This window comes from Dendrobium catenatum, unplaced genomic scaffold, assembly GCF_001605985.2.
Source record: "Dendrobium catenatum unplaced genomic scaffold, ASM160598v2 fragScaff_scaffold_670, whole genome shotgun sequence".
In the NCBI taxonomy this organism is placed as follows: Eukaryota; Viridiplantae; Streptophyta; class Magnoliopsida; order Asparagales; family Orchidaceae; genus Dendrobium; species Dendrobium catenatum.
In genome coordinates, this window is record NW_021319132.1 from 1,382,097 (window position 1) to 1,396,719 (window position 14,623).

General features: G+C 34.9%; 1 protein-coding gene across 1 annotated transcript; it reads right to left on the reverse strand.

The window, feature by feature from the left end:
- Window positions 1-670: 670 nt before the first annotated feature.
- Window positions 671-14,365, reverse strand: LOC110094442 (protein FLOWERING LOCUS T). Its single transcript, XM_020819681.2, has 4 exons — window positions 13,962-14,365; window positions 13,693-13,754; window positions 13,259-13,299; window positions 671-1,069 (listed from the first exon to the last, which is right to left on the reverse strand). The coding sequence occupies exons 1-4, from the start codon at window positions 14,151-14,153 to the stop codon at window positions 840-842; spliced, it is 525 nt and encodes a 174-aa protein (XP_020675340.1). The 5' UTR covers window positions 14,154-14,365; the 3' UTR covers window positions 671-839.
- Between the last annotated feature and the right edge of the window lie 258 nt (window positions 14,366-14,623).

A 14,623-nucleotide genomic window follows, 5' to 3' on the forward strand; every position in this document is an offset into this window, starting at 1 on the left:
AAACTGTCCATGAGTTTTTTTGTTACTTTACTTGACTTTCAGCGCAATAGTCATAATTTTCACAAAACATAGGTTTAAATTTTCATAGTTTTAATATTTTAAAACATTATGATTTTATAATTCAAAATTATATTAGTCTCAAAAAGATTCAATTGAATAATTGATTAGAAACAATAATAAAAATCATAAAATGGAGATTATTTCAGGTAATTCCTTTACCCTTTATCATTGGAGAGAACAAGGTGGAGGTTCTAGTAAACACAAGTAGAGTTCAAGCATTAAGACACAATTAAACAGATTAGAAAGAGTAAAACTTATGCATCAAAACTCACATGAATGGCAATACAGAAGCTATTACTCATTAAGTGGCAATATAGTAAAATATTTTACATAGAAATTTATGTTCTTTGAGACAAACGAGCACAAATACTGGTACATATATTTTGTTTGTGGTCATTGGAGACTAACGAGCAAATAAACTGTGGACATAAATCCTCTATGGAATAATTGTTCATGGAGATTCATATAAAAATTTCATTAACATTCAATTTTTTTTATTGAAATTTAGACTTCGTTGGTGATGGCTTTCTTGTTGCTTCTCAAAGTAATTTTTTTAGTACAAAAATTATATTTTTTTGATTAAAAAGTTGCTTTGAGAAACAATGAAAAAGACGTCCCAAATGAAACCTTATGCTCAATAACTAAAGTTGGTGAACACAAATTCAATAAAGAAAAATTGCTGATAATAAATTTCTATATAAGTTTGTTTTAAAAGAAATTCCATTCAGAATTTCTGTCTATATATATATATATATATAGTTTAAATATTTTCTGAAGGATCAGTTGTGAAACCTTCGGCCACCAGAGCCTGCTTCTCGTTGACAGTTGAAGTAGACGGCGGCGACCGGCAAGGAAAGGTTGTATTCTTGTGCAAAGCTCCTTGTGCTGAAATTGTGCCTTAGGTCTGGCTCGAACACCGTGTTTCTTCCAAGCTGCCGGAAGAGCATAAAAACAATGCGGTGAATCCCCATCATCGGCCGAGGGCTCTCGTAGCTGATCAACTGCCTACCTGTATCCCAGTTTCGAATATGCATCAACATGTCACCAAACACCCCTCCAATTTAATTACTACATATTAAAGTATGCAAATTTTCTGTTAGAAGTTAGAGTGCTTCACTATCAAAATAAAATTAGTAATTTTGGGTATGGACGTGTTGCTGATGGCAGTTGGGCAGCGACGACGAGCAGCGCGTGGCAGCGGCAGAGGTGGCAGGTGGAGTAGACGACGACAGCCAGTGATCATGGTGGAAGGGATCCACAACAATTTTGGGTAGCGGGCAGCATCAGCCATGACATGGGTAGCCCAGGGGCGGATTCAAAAAAAATTTTTTTTTTCATAATGGTTAAAATTTTAATTAATTGAGTGGGGCATTAGGGTTGGGGTGTCAATATTGGACCCGACCCAAAAACTTGACCCAAAATTTTTGGATTTGGGTTGACCCGAACCCGAAGCGGGTCGGGTTCGGGTTCAGAAAATCGACCCGTTTGCAAAACCGGATCGGGTTTGGATTGACCCGGAAACGGCTGCCCCGCGTTGACTGCCCCGGCAACTCGGTCTTCCTGCTGCCCCGCTTTTCCTGCCCCATCTACCCTGCATTGCCTACCCTGGCTACCCCGTTTGCCCACATGACCGAGTGGTGCCTGGTCCGCATCAGGCGAAGAGCGTGACGCGCGTAGCCTGCCCGAGTCACGTCGCGCGTGCACGAGTCGCATCGCCTCCTGACGCCTGCCTCGCGTTGCCTGCACCACTGCTGCTGTCCCGCAGGCGGCTGTTGCCGTGTCCTGCTATCAGACAGCCGGAGAACCGAACTCGAAGCGGGTCGGGTCGGGTTGACCCGAACCCGAAGCAGGTTGGGTTCGAGTCCGAAAAATCAACGCGTTTGTAAAAATGGGTCGGGTTGACCCGAACCCGAATAGTGTCGGGTCAGTTCCGGGTTCAACCCGAACTCGAACTGTGACCCAAAATTGACACCCCTACATTAGGGTATTTGAGCAAGGCATTGGGGTAAAAAAAAATTTTTTTGAGGGGGTCAAAGTTCCAAGTATGTCATTTCTCTGGGCAATTTTTTTTTTTTTAATTGAGGGTGGGCGTTTGCCGACCATGGGTTGACCTAAGATACGCCCATGAGCGTTGGTGGCAATAGGCACGGTGTAATTTTTCACATTGTTGTGTTTTTGGAGTTAATTCAATTATTTCAAATATATTATATTTTTTGCAATTATTTTAAATCAAATAAAAAATAATAATAAAATATTAATTCTTAAATTAAACTAAATAAAAAATAATAATAAAATATAATTTATTTTATTCAACTAGATAATTTCAATTATTTTAAATATATTATATATATTTTCGCTACACTTCAATTTACTCTGCATTCTTTTTTTGGGCAGATCAAACATGCCTTAATCTACTAATACTTACAACAAAATAATACCTAACTACTAAATTCTTAAATCCTTTTACGCATAATTATAACTTTTCACTTAAATTTGTTGGACTATTTCAACCAGGTTAATTTAATTTTTAAATGATTCAAACATTTATCTCATCTTCTTTAGCCTAATAAATATTTATACTAGTGAGTTGATTTAAAAAATAATAAAAAAAGTTGTACCAGAAAGAAGCCCAAGTGAGAATTTGGAAATGTTTGGCGAGAAACAGATAAAGATAGGCCGTTTAGCCACGTGAAACAGAACCAACCATGCAGATTAAAGGAGTTTAATTTAATTAAAGTAAATAAAGATTTAATAAATTATTGGGATCTTAAATACGGATTAAAATTTAGGTAGGATGACATATTAATTTTTTATTTAGACTTTTTAACAGGGATATATTTGCCCAAATTATTTCATTAAATCTGAAATTTATTTGATAATTCCTAATTAACTATTTTATAAAAAAATTTCAGTTTTAAGGATTTAAATAAAATGTAGAAAAATACATATTGAAGATAAGTGATATGATTATCTTGAATCCTACTTCCTTGAGGATCTATTGAATATGAGATTTAGCCTAAAATAAGAGAAAACAAGGATTAAAGGAGATAATTATGTTGCTCAGTAATATCTTTAACAAAATTTGGCCTAAATCATGATTAAGGCTTCATTTGGGACGGCTTTTTTATTGCTTTCTAAAACAGAGTTTTAGTACAAAATTAAAAAAAATTGTACTAAAACTCCGTTTTAGAAAGCAATAAAAAAGCCGTCCCAAATGAAGCCTTAATCATGATTTAGGCCAAATTTTGTTAAAGATATTACTGAGCAACATAATTATCTCCTTTAATCCTTGTTTTCTCTTATTTTAGGCTAAATCTCATATTCAATAGATCCTCAAGGAAGTAGGATTCAAGATAATCATATCACTTATCTTCAATATGTATTTTTCTACATTTTATTTAAATCCTTAAAACTGAAATTTTTTTATAAAATAGTTAATTAGGAATTATCAAATAAATTTCAGATTTAATGAAATAATTTGGGCAAATATATCCCTGTTAAAAAGTCTAAATAAAAAATTAATATGTCATCCTACCTAAATTTTAATCCGTATTTAAGATCCCAATAATTTATTAAATCTTTATTTACTTTAATTAAATTAAACTCCTTTAATCTGCATGGTTGGTTCTGTTTCACGTGGCTAAACGGCCTATCTTTATCTGTTTCTCGCCAAACATTTCCAAATTCTCACTTGGGCTTCTTTCTGGTACAACTTTTTTTATTATTTTTTAAATCAACTCACTAGTATAAATATTTATTAGGCTAAAGAAGATGAGATAAATGTTTGAATCATTTAAAAATTAAATTAACCTGGTTGAAATAGTCCAACAAATTTAAGTGAAAAGTTATAATTATGCGTAAAAGGATTTAAGAATTTAGTAGTTAGGTATTATTTTGTTGTAAGTATTAGTAGATTAAGGCATGTTTGATCTGCCCAAAAAAAGAATGCAGAGTAAATTGAAGTGTAGCGAAAATATATATAATATATTTGAAATAATTGAAATTATCTAGTTGAATAAAATAAATTATATTTTATTATTATTTTTTATTTAGTTTAATTTAAGAATTAATATTTTATTATTATGGAAGCATTAAAGCCTCCTTAATTCCCTCCATGAATTTTGAATTTGAAATTCTTAATTCCCTTCATGAATTTTGAATTTCATAATTCAAACATCCCTTAATTACTTTTATAAAATATTTTTTTATTTTATTTTAATAATTATTTTTAAATTCTTGCTATTTTAAATTATTTTTAAATCTCTTTATTACTTTAAACTTTAAAAATTCATACCTTTCTCGTTTTAAATCCATTTTTGATGCACAATACTTGTTTTGATCGTATTTGAATTCTTCACGATTTGAAATCATATTTGTTTCAAAATATTAGGTATACCTATAGTTATTTTGAAAACAGCAAAAGAGCACTATTTTAAAAATATTCTATTATCGTATTTGAACTTCAAAAATGCACAACTTTCTCGTTTTAAATCCGTTTTTGATGCACAGCACCTTATTTTGTCCTTATTTGAATTATGAACGATTTGAGACCATTCTTGTTTAAAAATGATAGGTATATCTGCAGTTATTTTGAAAATAGTAAAAGGACACTATTTTAAAAATACCCTATTATTGCATTTAAACTTGTAAAAATCATATCTTTTCCGTTTTAAATTGAATTTCGGCGTGCAACCCCTTGTTCTTTTCAGAAAAATGAGGGATTTATTTTAAAATTATTTTCAGTATCCCTTGCGTTATTTTGAAAATAGTAAAAGGACACTATTTTAAAAATACCCTATTATTGCATTTAAACTTGTAAAAATCATATCTTTTCCGTTTTAAATTGAATTTCGGCGTGCAACCCCTTGTTCTTTTCAGAAAAATGAGGGCTTTATTTTAAAATTATTTTCAGTATCCCTTGCTGGCTGTTTGGATAGATTCCCGTTTGGATTGGCTTGAGGGATTATTTTAATATTATTTATATAATTACCACTATAATTATTTTGAAATTAAAAAATTATTTTGAAACCTTGCATAAATGACCAGTGAGTCTCCCCTATACTTATGTATTATAAACTCACCAATTTTTTAATATATTATTTTCTAAAAATTTATATATATGTAGGTATTTTGATTATTTTAAAATTACCTAAATTTGTAAATTCTAACTTTGGGAGATTCACCATATAAAATTTTAAACATAGCTTCTATGCATGAAGAGAAAATTATGGGGGAATGGATTAGTGGATGGTTGAGTCCCAACCATTTGCTAATCCCTTCATTAGGTGTTTTCATTTTTCTTGTTGTTCGTAACTTGCATGTGTAGGTTGCACCACGAGCACTTAGCTTAGGCTCTCCTAGATTTATGGATATGTGTGTTTACTACTTTTATATGTTTTCCATGCATTATTACCTTGAGGGTTAGTGTAAAACTCTATTTAAACCCATATAACGTAGTGACACCCTAAGGACAAAAATTAAGGACGCATCTAGCAAACTTAAAAATTTTTTAGGGCTTAGGTTAGATCACTGATTGACATGAAAACCTCAAGACTTAAACTTAGTGATATCATAAACCTCCTAGAATTTTCTAGGAATTTTTAGGATTCTTTAGACCCCTTAATTAACCAACCCTAATTAACCTGCAAAATAAGGCCCCGAGACCTTCTAAAAATTACAATAAATACACTTTAGGTCAAAAAATTACCCATAATACATCACGATGACTAGAATCTGATCCTTGACTTTAGATAAATAGGGATCCCTAGTTTGACTCAAGGTTGACCCTTAATTGGACCTTAGGTAAAATTTACCATTTTACCCCTAATAATTTATTAAAAATTATTAAAAATCCAAAATCTTTCGCAAACACTTGGAACCACTTTCTTAGATCATTCCTTACCTTTGGGGGTGATTCCAATCAGTTTGGAGCTGGTTTGGATCAAAACCATAAAAATAACCCTTTATTAGGAAATTTATAAATTCCCTTAAATACCCCGAATTTAGAAAACCCATAACTAATTATAGAAAATTCCAAATTAGGAAAACTCACTTGCATTAGACTGATATTAGGATCTAGTATTTATTAAAAATCTTAGGTTTCCAGAAAATGGCTTAGATTAGAATGTTAACTTTTGGTCAAACGTAGTTCAGTTAGGGTCCGAAAATTAGAAAATTCATAACTTTGCCTAGAAAACTTCAATTTCAGTGTACTACCTGGCTAATTACTCGTATTAAGGTATAATATTTTTCTAAGGTGTTATAAGGCCTAAACCTAGCCTATTTTCCATATTGACTTTTTGGACCCTTAGTCTAGTTCCTAGGAGGACCCGGAAAATTCCAAAATTGGCTAATATAACTTTAACTTCAAATATCATCACCCTAAGCATTTAAAATTGATCAACAAACTAAATTAACTAAAATGGACTCTAATCCATTAATATTTGAATTTCAACTAAATTTCCTTTCCTAGCCTGTAACCAATATGAATTCTAGACAATTTTAACCAACTACCCTACTTAAGATCTATCCAAACCACATAAGCCGTACACACACATAGAATTATTTGCTATGTCACCACTTCTAGATCTAGGTTAGGCCGCTGGATTTTATTTTCTACTATGTGCTGGAGCTTTATGCGGTTTTCACTGCATGCTGTTTGAAAATTGACTGGTATATTTGCTTACTTTTTTTGCACTCTAGATGTAAGCATTAGACTTACCCCTAGGTTAGGAACGTCATATATATATAGTTCTTCCGTGCAGGTGGCCATGCTCAAGCTAATAAAAGGGGGGGGCACTGTAATGATTTCTAATAATATTTTATGCAGGTGCTTGCTCAGCTCCCCTGAATAAATGAGGGCTACAAAAATTATAACTGCTACAGGTAGAGCTGCTTAGCCCTCATAATTAAGAGCATGGCTTGACACAGGGTCAATGGAATGAGCCTTTATTTTTTTATATATAAACTGCTTGGGATGATTATCTTATAACCTTACAGGGAGTCTAAAATTCTCTTTCTTTTTACATGAATGTAATATTTGTAATATTTGTTAAGAGTTGTGAAAATGGTCTTTGAGTGTGGATATTCTTATCCCACCCTAATCCCAAAAGAAGAAGACATCCTCATAGGGGAGAGTCTTCTTCCATTTGGGAGATCGAGTTGGATGGCTTTAGATATCTAAAGAGAAAAGGAAATACCCCCATATTGGGAGGAAATTGTCTCTTCGTTTGGATATTCAAGCCACGATAGATCTAAGGAGTCAAAGGAGGAGAAATCCAAGGAGTCCAAGGAAGATTGAACCTAGGAGTCAAAGGAGGAGATTTCCAAGAAGTCCAAGGAGAAGCAGACTGAAGATATTGAAGATTTGAAGATTTAATATCCCACTTAAAGTTGTTGGCGTCTGTCATAGGCTTAGAAATCCGAGTTGTTGGCAGTGGTGCCCGGCCACTTTATTTTTTGCAGACCCTGGTTGTAATAAGGGCAGTTTGCCTATGAACATTTAGTTGATTATTCTGGATTTATATTGACGTGTTTACCTGATTGCGCATTAGAAATTACCTGCTTTTTCTAGGTTTTTTTCTTGCATGTCGATTTTGTTTTCGCTTGGAATCCGTTAGGCTCTTCTAAGGACTATAAAATGTTTTATACTCATAACTAATTTCTAAAAATTTAAGTTTAAATAATATAGAAACTTAACGAATCTAAGGAACTGTCGGAACCATCCGGGGTCGCATGCATATTACTGCATCTTTCTTTCCTTGTTATAAGATATCTCCCTGCCTGCGGGTAAAGTCCGGATAATCTGGCCTATGAGGATGAAGTGCCGGACCTAGGGAGACTAAGTTTTTTCTAAAAATTATTTTCTATAAGCCTATTTTCAAAACTCTATAGCATTCATGAGCTGATATTTTAACTAGCATGCATTGCATTAGTAACCAACTAAATAAAATTTGATTGCATTAGCTAGGTGCATCTGACCTATATAAGTCTATGACCAATTAGAAAATTCTTTAGATGTCGGTCCTATTTCCAATAACTGTCCCATCCACCCATCTTTCATAAATGACTTGATAGCATGGTTTTGAATCGATTAGGTGGTTAGCTGGGTCCCCCAATCCAGGCCGGGGTAAGTCCATATTTTGCATTGCATTAGTTAGGAAACGGGTGTTAGTGTTCGTAGAACACTAAACCCAACTTAGATCTAGGATTCAAGGCTACTACATTTGGTCTCGTAGTATGCCTAAAATAGTAGGTAGGCCCCTTCTTTTCAGGGATCCTAAATCCTACTTATCTGCGTCACAGGATGACGCCACTTCCATCTTTTCTCTCATGCATGTGATCGAGTGTTTGATTTCTTTTCTCCAGTTTCTGTTTAGTGCCCTAGAGCCTCCGAATGTTGGTGTGAATCACGCATGTTGGTTGAGCCCCTTGAGCCATTTCTTTCCTTTTGGATAGGACTTCCTAATATGTACCATTGTGCCAATCCCATTTTAGGAAGGATAATGTATGATCCTTAATCGAGAGTTTTTTAGGGCTCCGGTCTGGGATGTAATTAACCACGGGGGCTTGCGCCCGTGAGAAACTCGATCCCACATCTACTAAACCCCATTCGAGCTATCGTATCGGGTGGGGGAAACCCGTGACTAGGTCGTGTATATTGCTACCCATCGAGGTGTGTTGGCGACAGCCTCTATCCCCGATGGTTAGTCGTATGCACGATCCAATCTGCCTTTCCATCGACTTGTTCGTGTCGAGTGTAGAGGCCTACGATCGTTTTGTCCTACGGGATAGTGCAGCCGTACCCTCTGCGTTCGTACCCACAAGCGGTGCTCTTTCGGAGGTCAACACATATGTTAGACTTATATATTCTACAAATACTCCCATTTAGGGAGGGAGAGGATATAAAATGAATGAGTAAGCTTTACCCTTCTATTAATTAAAAGTTCATTAATTATTTTGGAGTGTTTAGCTGCTTGAAATGCTAAAAAAGGATTGTAGGTCCTATCAATTGTGCACTCCTTGAGGTGCCACCAAAAATCTTTAAACCTACGAACCACAACGTTGATGACCGTCTAATCCAAATCATTGTCGATTCCTTTAAGTTGCATGAAATCCGTGTTCACCGTCAATATGATTTTCTATATATGCAATTTTTTTGCATCATGCCTGCCTCAAGACCTTTGTCATTCGATTCATGATCTATTCCCAAGTTTTTTTTGATAAGCTATTCATTTTTAGTGATTTTCTCTATCCACTAAAATCAAATAGCTTCAAGAATTTTAGCAAGATGCTGGCACTGTTTCCTAATAATCATAGTTCTAAATTCTATTTAGTCTCCTATCACCATATGCCCAAATCCCCTCCTAAATCATGCTGCAAACTCACATTTTAGCCTTGTTAATAATTCTATCTAAATATTGCATTCTATGTTTCCAACAGATTTGTCGATCCTACAACTATATCACTATCTTGGTAATCCAAGGGACTTTCATGTTTCACTATATCATTTCAAAGCTTGGCCTCATTCAAATCCATCTATGGCTCCAAAAAAACTTAAACTATCATCCTCTTTCAAATTATTCCCTTTCAAGATCTTCAATTCTTTGGGACATCCATTCAAGATTTGTTTAAGTCTTTTGTAGCGAACTCTCCTTCAATCGAATGTAGTTTACACCACCTTCAAGAACATCACAATGCAAGCAACATTAGCTACACTACAGGAAAAACAGTGAAAACCGGCGGTTTCCGCCGGTAAACCGCCGGATATAGACGTGAACCGTCGGTTTTCCGGCGGTTTTAATCGACGGTGATAAGTAATTTAGAATTGTAGAATTTAAATGTTATGTAATTTTTATTACTGCTTAGAAATGATATTGTATTTTGCCACCTTGTCTTTTATTAACTGCTTCATTAACTGCTTTATTAACTGCTTCTCGTAATTCATTACCTGCTTCATTAACTGCTTCATTAACTGCTTTATTAACTGCTTCTCGTAATTCATTACCTGCTTCTTAGTTTATTTTATGGGCATCACGGTGTAAATGTCCCGAGGGTTGTTGTGCCATAATTTATTTTTTTGTATTTTTCTATAAATAGTCTGTTTGTATTATTAGCCGAAGAGTTCAACCACGTAAGAAAAATTCAAACTTTAAAGTGTCTTTATGAAATTTCCTTAGGCATGACAACTAAATGAATTCAGGAAACGGTAGATCCACTTCTTTAGAGTATTTTCGTCAGTGTTTGTGGAAGCAATTCTGTAAGTTCAAGGAGGAGCATAGAGGAGATGTTGAACCATTTGGTGATATATTTTATTCTGTATTTTCTCTTTTGTATGCTATTAATGAAAATGAGTTTGCTCCAATCACTATAGGAAAAACAGTGAAAACCGGCGGTTTGAACCGGCGGTTTAGAGGCCGTCGGTATTACCGACGGCTACGCCGGCGGTTACGCCGTCGGACGATAACGACGGCTTAATCGACGGCTTAGCTACGATAAACCGTCGGTAATACCGACGGTTTCTAAACCGCCGGTAAACCGCCGGATATAGACGTGAACCGTCGGTTTTCCGGCGGTTTTAGTCGACGGTGATAAGTGATTTTTTACCGGCGGTTTAAACCGCCGGAAAACCGCCGGTAAAAGCCCTAATACGAGCCCCCTCGCTCCGCTCATTTCATTTTCCCTGTTTCCTTCTCTCTCTCGGCCGCTCGCTCATATCGCTCCTCCGCTCGTCCGATCAGCCCCCGACGAAGGAACTCCGGCCTCCGACCCCATTCCGACCGCCGCCGACCCCTGTCCGACCGCCGCCATCCCCAGTCCGACCGCCGCCGACCCCTTTACTCCGACGCCCGACCGCCGACCGTTTCCGACCCCAAACAAACCGATTTCTCTTTTAAGGTTAATTTTAATGGTTTTTCTTTGATTATTTGTTGATATTATCTTGTTAGTTAATGTTTTATACTTTAAAAATGTGGGAGAGAGTTATGGTGCATATATAGGTTTAGGTTTGCTTGGATTACTTGGATCTTATTTTCTCTTATCCGGCGCTTGTTTTTAACATATGATGTCGTTTTTATTAAGTTAGACCTCACCATTTTTTTTTCTTATGAATTTTTTAGATAAAAAATGTTATATCTCATATGAGTTATTATAATTTATTGATATATGTGTTTGCAGTATTATTGCTCTGTATTAAAATGATCAAACTCGGAAGGTGGTTTGATCAAATGTTTTCCTATTTCAGTTGAATTATATCAAGGATCAGACTTAAGCTCATATCTTAATATTAGTGATCGAATCATTAATAAGAGCATGTGTTTTTAATAGAGGGGATGCTGTCAATTTTTTTTTTCAGGTGCTACAGGTTTCCGGCGGCTAACCGGCGGTTTGGCCGCCGGAAACTACGATACCGGACGGGTAAGATATAGCCGCCGGTGTTATTATTAAACCGCCGGTGAATACCGGCGGCTTACCGACGGTCACCGGCGGTTCTACGATGGACGCACGACGGTTTAAACCGTCGGTAATACCGACGGCTATAACCGCCGTCAACCGCCGGTAAGTTACCGGCGGTCTAACGGCGCCGTCCGGCGGTCTAATGAACCAGACGACGCCAGGTTTAACCGCCGGAACACCGCCGGTACTCTGACCGACGGTTTTCCGGCGGTTACATTACCGGCGGCCAAACCGCCGAAAGACCGACGGTTGAAATTCCGGTGATCACCGGCGGTATGGGCCGCCGGAAAACCGCCGCAAAAATAAACCGCCGGTAAAAGGCCGTCGGAATTTGTTTCCTACGCCGTTTTTACCGGCGGTCACTGAACCGCCGTTAGACCGCCGGTAATTTGTCAAACCGCCGGTAATTTTACACTAACCGCCGGAAAAAACCGCCGGTTTTCACTGTTTTTCCTGTAGTGCTACACATTGTCCCGATAAATCCTCATTGTCCTTGCAAGTCAATCAATTCGTTGTCTCTAACCGATATTTGAATAATGGAAATATCAAGAAATCAACCCATCCCTTTATCATTTATGACACACTAATGAGATCATATTTCTATCCACATTGATGTGCACTTAGGGGAATATGCACTTCTGCATCCTATCTGAGCATACCAAATTAAACAATATAGAAAAGCCCATAATTTATTAATGGAGGACGACAAATGTTTGATTGGTTATTGTTATGCAAGGCTCAACCATAAGGATGATACAATAGCATTTTCTTTTGTGATGTCGAGGATGCAACCTTAGACTAATGAATCTAAAAAGAAAGCCTTGAAGAGCATGTTCAACACTAAAAATGGAATGTACCTACAATAATAAAAGATGAAATGATGGAGGACATCTTGTTTCATCACAACAAAGTCTAACACAATTTCAAAGATAAGAACTTCTAGTTAGCGACGATGTTTTGTACTCAGGGAATTTTGGATGTCAAAATTATAACAATCCTTTATAAAATGTTGGTTGACAATATTCTTAATGATTATATATATGTGCAAGTGTCAATCATCGACTCACTCAAAGCACGCATTTTGTTTCTTAAATTTCCATTGGTGAACTTTTTTTATTTTTGCGACTCAATTGTTGTTCTATTATAAAAGAAGAATACATTAAAGAATGGCTGGTCGCGTCTTCTATTGTATCAACTTGGAGTTCTATTTTGAGTTCAAGGTCATTGTGGGAGGACTAGTGTTGTGATCCTACAAATCACTACGGCTTGTTAATTTGTTAGTATATGTTAGCCTCGTATTCTTTCTATAAAATACCGACTAAAATGCGGTAGAATTATTTTCAGCTAAGCGCCTAAGCTCATTAAAAAAATTTCTCCTTAAAGGAGAACTTTAGATGTTAATTCATATATATTATTATCCCAACAGTACAGATAAAGCCGTCGGGCTCATAAAAATGACAAAACAATCTTGACTGAATATCAAATTCTTTTAATTATTTTAAACTAACTCAAAAGTTGTGACAAGTAATATATATATATATATATATATGATTATAACTTAAGCTTATGCACTTTTATTTTGCAACGATCATAGTTTGCTTATAGTACATATTTTTTTGGCATATGTTGGTTGGCTAATTATAGTTCATACATCAGCTGTTAGACAAAAACAAAAGAATAGGAATAATAATAATAATAATAATAATAACATTTTTGTTAGACTTTATCGAGTATGCCTACTTACCGAATGTTACATTTGTTGTTGCAGGAATATCAGTTACCATCCTATAAAAACAAAAAAAATTACTCATGCATTAGCAAGCAATTCAATCAACAAATACTACTTAAATTTTAAGTTAATCTTGTTTTAAATTAATATGATTATATTACTGTTAAATTTTTTTAATAAAGATCAAGTTTTTATGTGAGACAATTTTTTTATTACTTTCTAAAGCAATTTTCTAATACAAAATTTTTTTGTTTAAAAAAAATTTATACAGAAAAATTGCTTTAAGAAGCAGTAAGAAAGATGTCCTAAATGAAGCCTAAGTATTTAATCATATTTTTAATGAACTAAAAATATAATTTAACATTTTAGTAATGAAATATAAATCACTAGACAAGAAAAAAGAAAGTTAGCTTACATGAACAGATTAAGGACTTGTGCCTAGAACGTACCAGTGTAAATACTCTCTCAAAGTTGGATTGCTTGGATTTGGAGCATCCAGGTTTACCATTACCTACATAGATTATGAAGACTGATGAAACTTAATACAGTGAATTTTTTTTTTCTCCACAAAAAGTACACTTAATCAATTAAAAAGAATAAATAAAACTATGTATTCAAGCCTGGACAAAAAATCATAATATATTCAATATATCATTGAGAAGAAAACTGAAACAAAACATAATGAATGCGTGAGCTATGTGAAGATTAGTAAAATTACAAGTGTGTAGAAAACACGGAAGTCATCTCCTCCGACTTCAACCATTGGTCGATTTAAGATAGCAGAAGGCCGTAAATCACAACCATTAATGACTGGCCTGTTGTTGTATGTAATTCGTAGTGGCACCGACAGATTAAATGGACCAAGAATATCACCTATTGTACTGATCAGAGAAGAAGATTCATTGGACATGTTGGTAATTAAAGGGAAATGTATTGAAGAAAATTGAAGAGGATGAAGTGATGGAAGTTGAGAAGGAAGGAGCGAGTGGCTAGTTATGCTTATATAGAATCTTCTTAAAGATCACTGCACGGTAAAAGATTATTCAGAATATCCTGAATGAAAAGTTGTCTATGACAGAACGTAAAACGGGTGATCTTAATATCTCACAACATAATTCTGAGCGTTTGATGAGATATCCGTTTCATTTTTATAGGACAACAAATTATCTTGTAAATATATTCACCGTAGGATTATTATTTTTTGAAATAGTTTGATTAAACATCGTCATATTGTTATTTATATTTAACTTAAAAAGTGTGAGCAAAAACAATTTTTATTCTTAGCCATAGTGTTTCGATAGTCTGACTAATTTTTGTGTGATTAAAAATGTTTGTTAATAAAGCTAATTATTTATCATAATTTTAATAAGAAGGCTTGAT

Bases quoted from the DNA above. Each gene is read 5' to 3' on its own strand.
- LOC110094442 (XM_020819681.2), bottom strand. From the start codon at position 14,153: ATGTCCAATGAATCTTCTTCTCTGATCAGTACAATAGGTGATATTCTT. The intron at 13,300-13,692 runs GTACGTTCTAGG...TTGTTTTTATAG, and splicing joins TTGAGAGAGTATTTACACTG to GATGGTAACTGATATTCCTG. The intron at 1,070-13,258 runs GTAAGTAGGCAT...ACTGGGATACAG, and splicing joins AACAACAAATGTAACATTCG to GTAGGCAGTTGATCAGCTAC.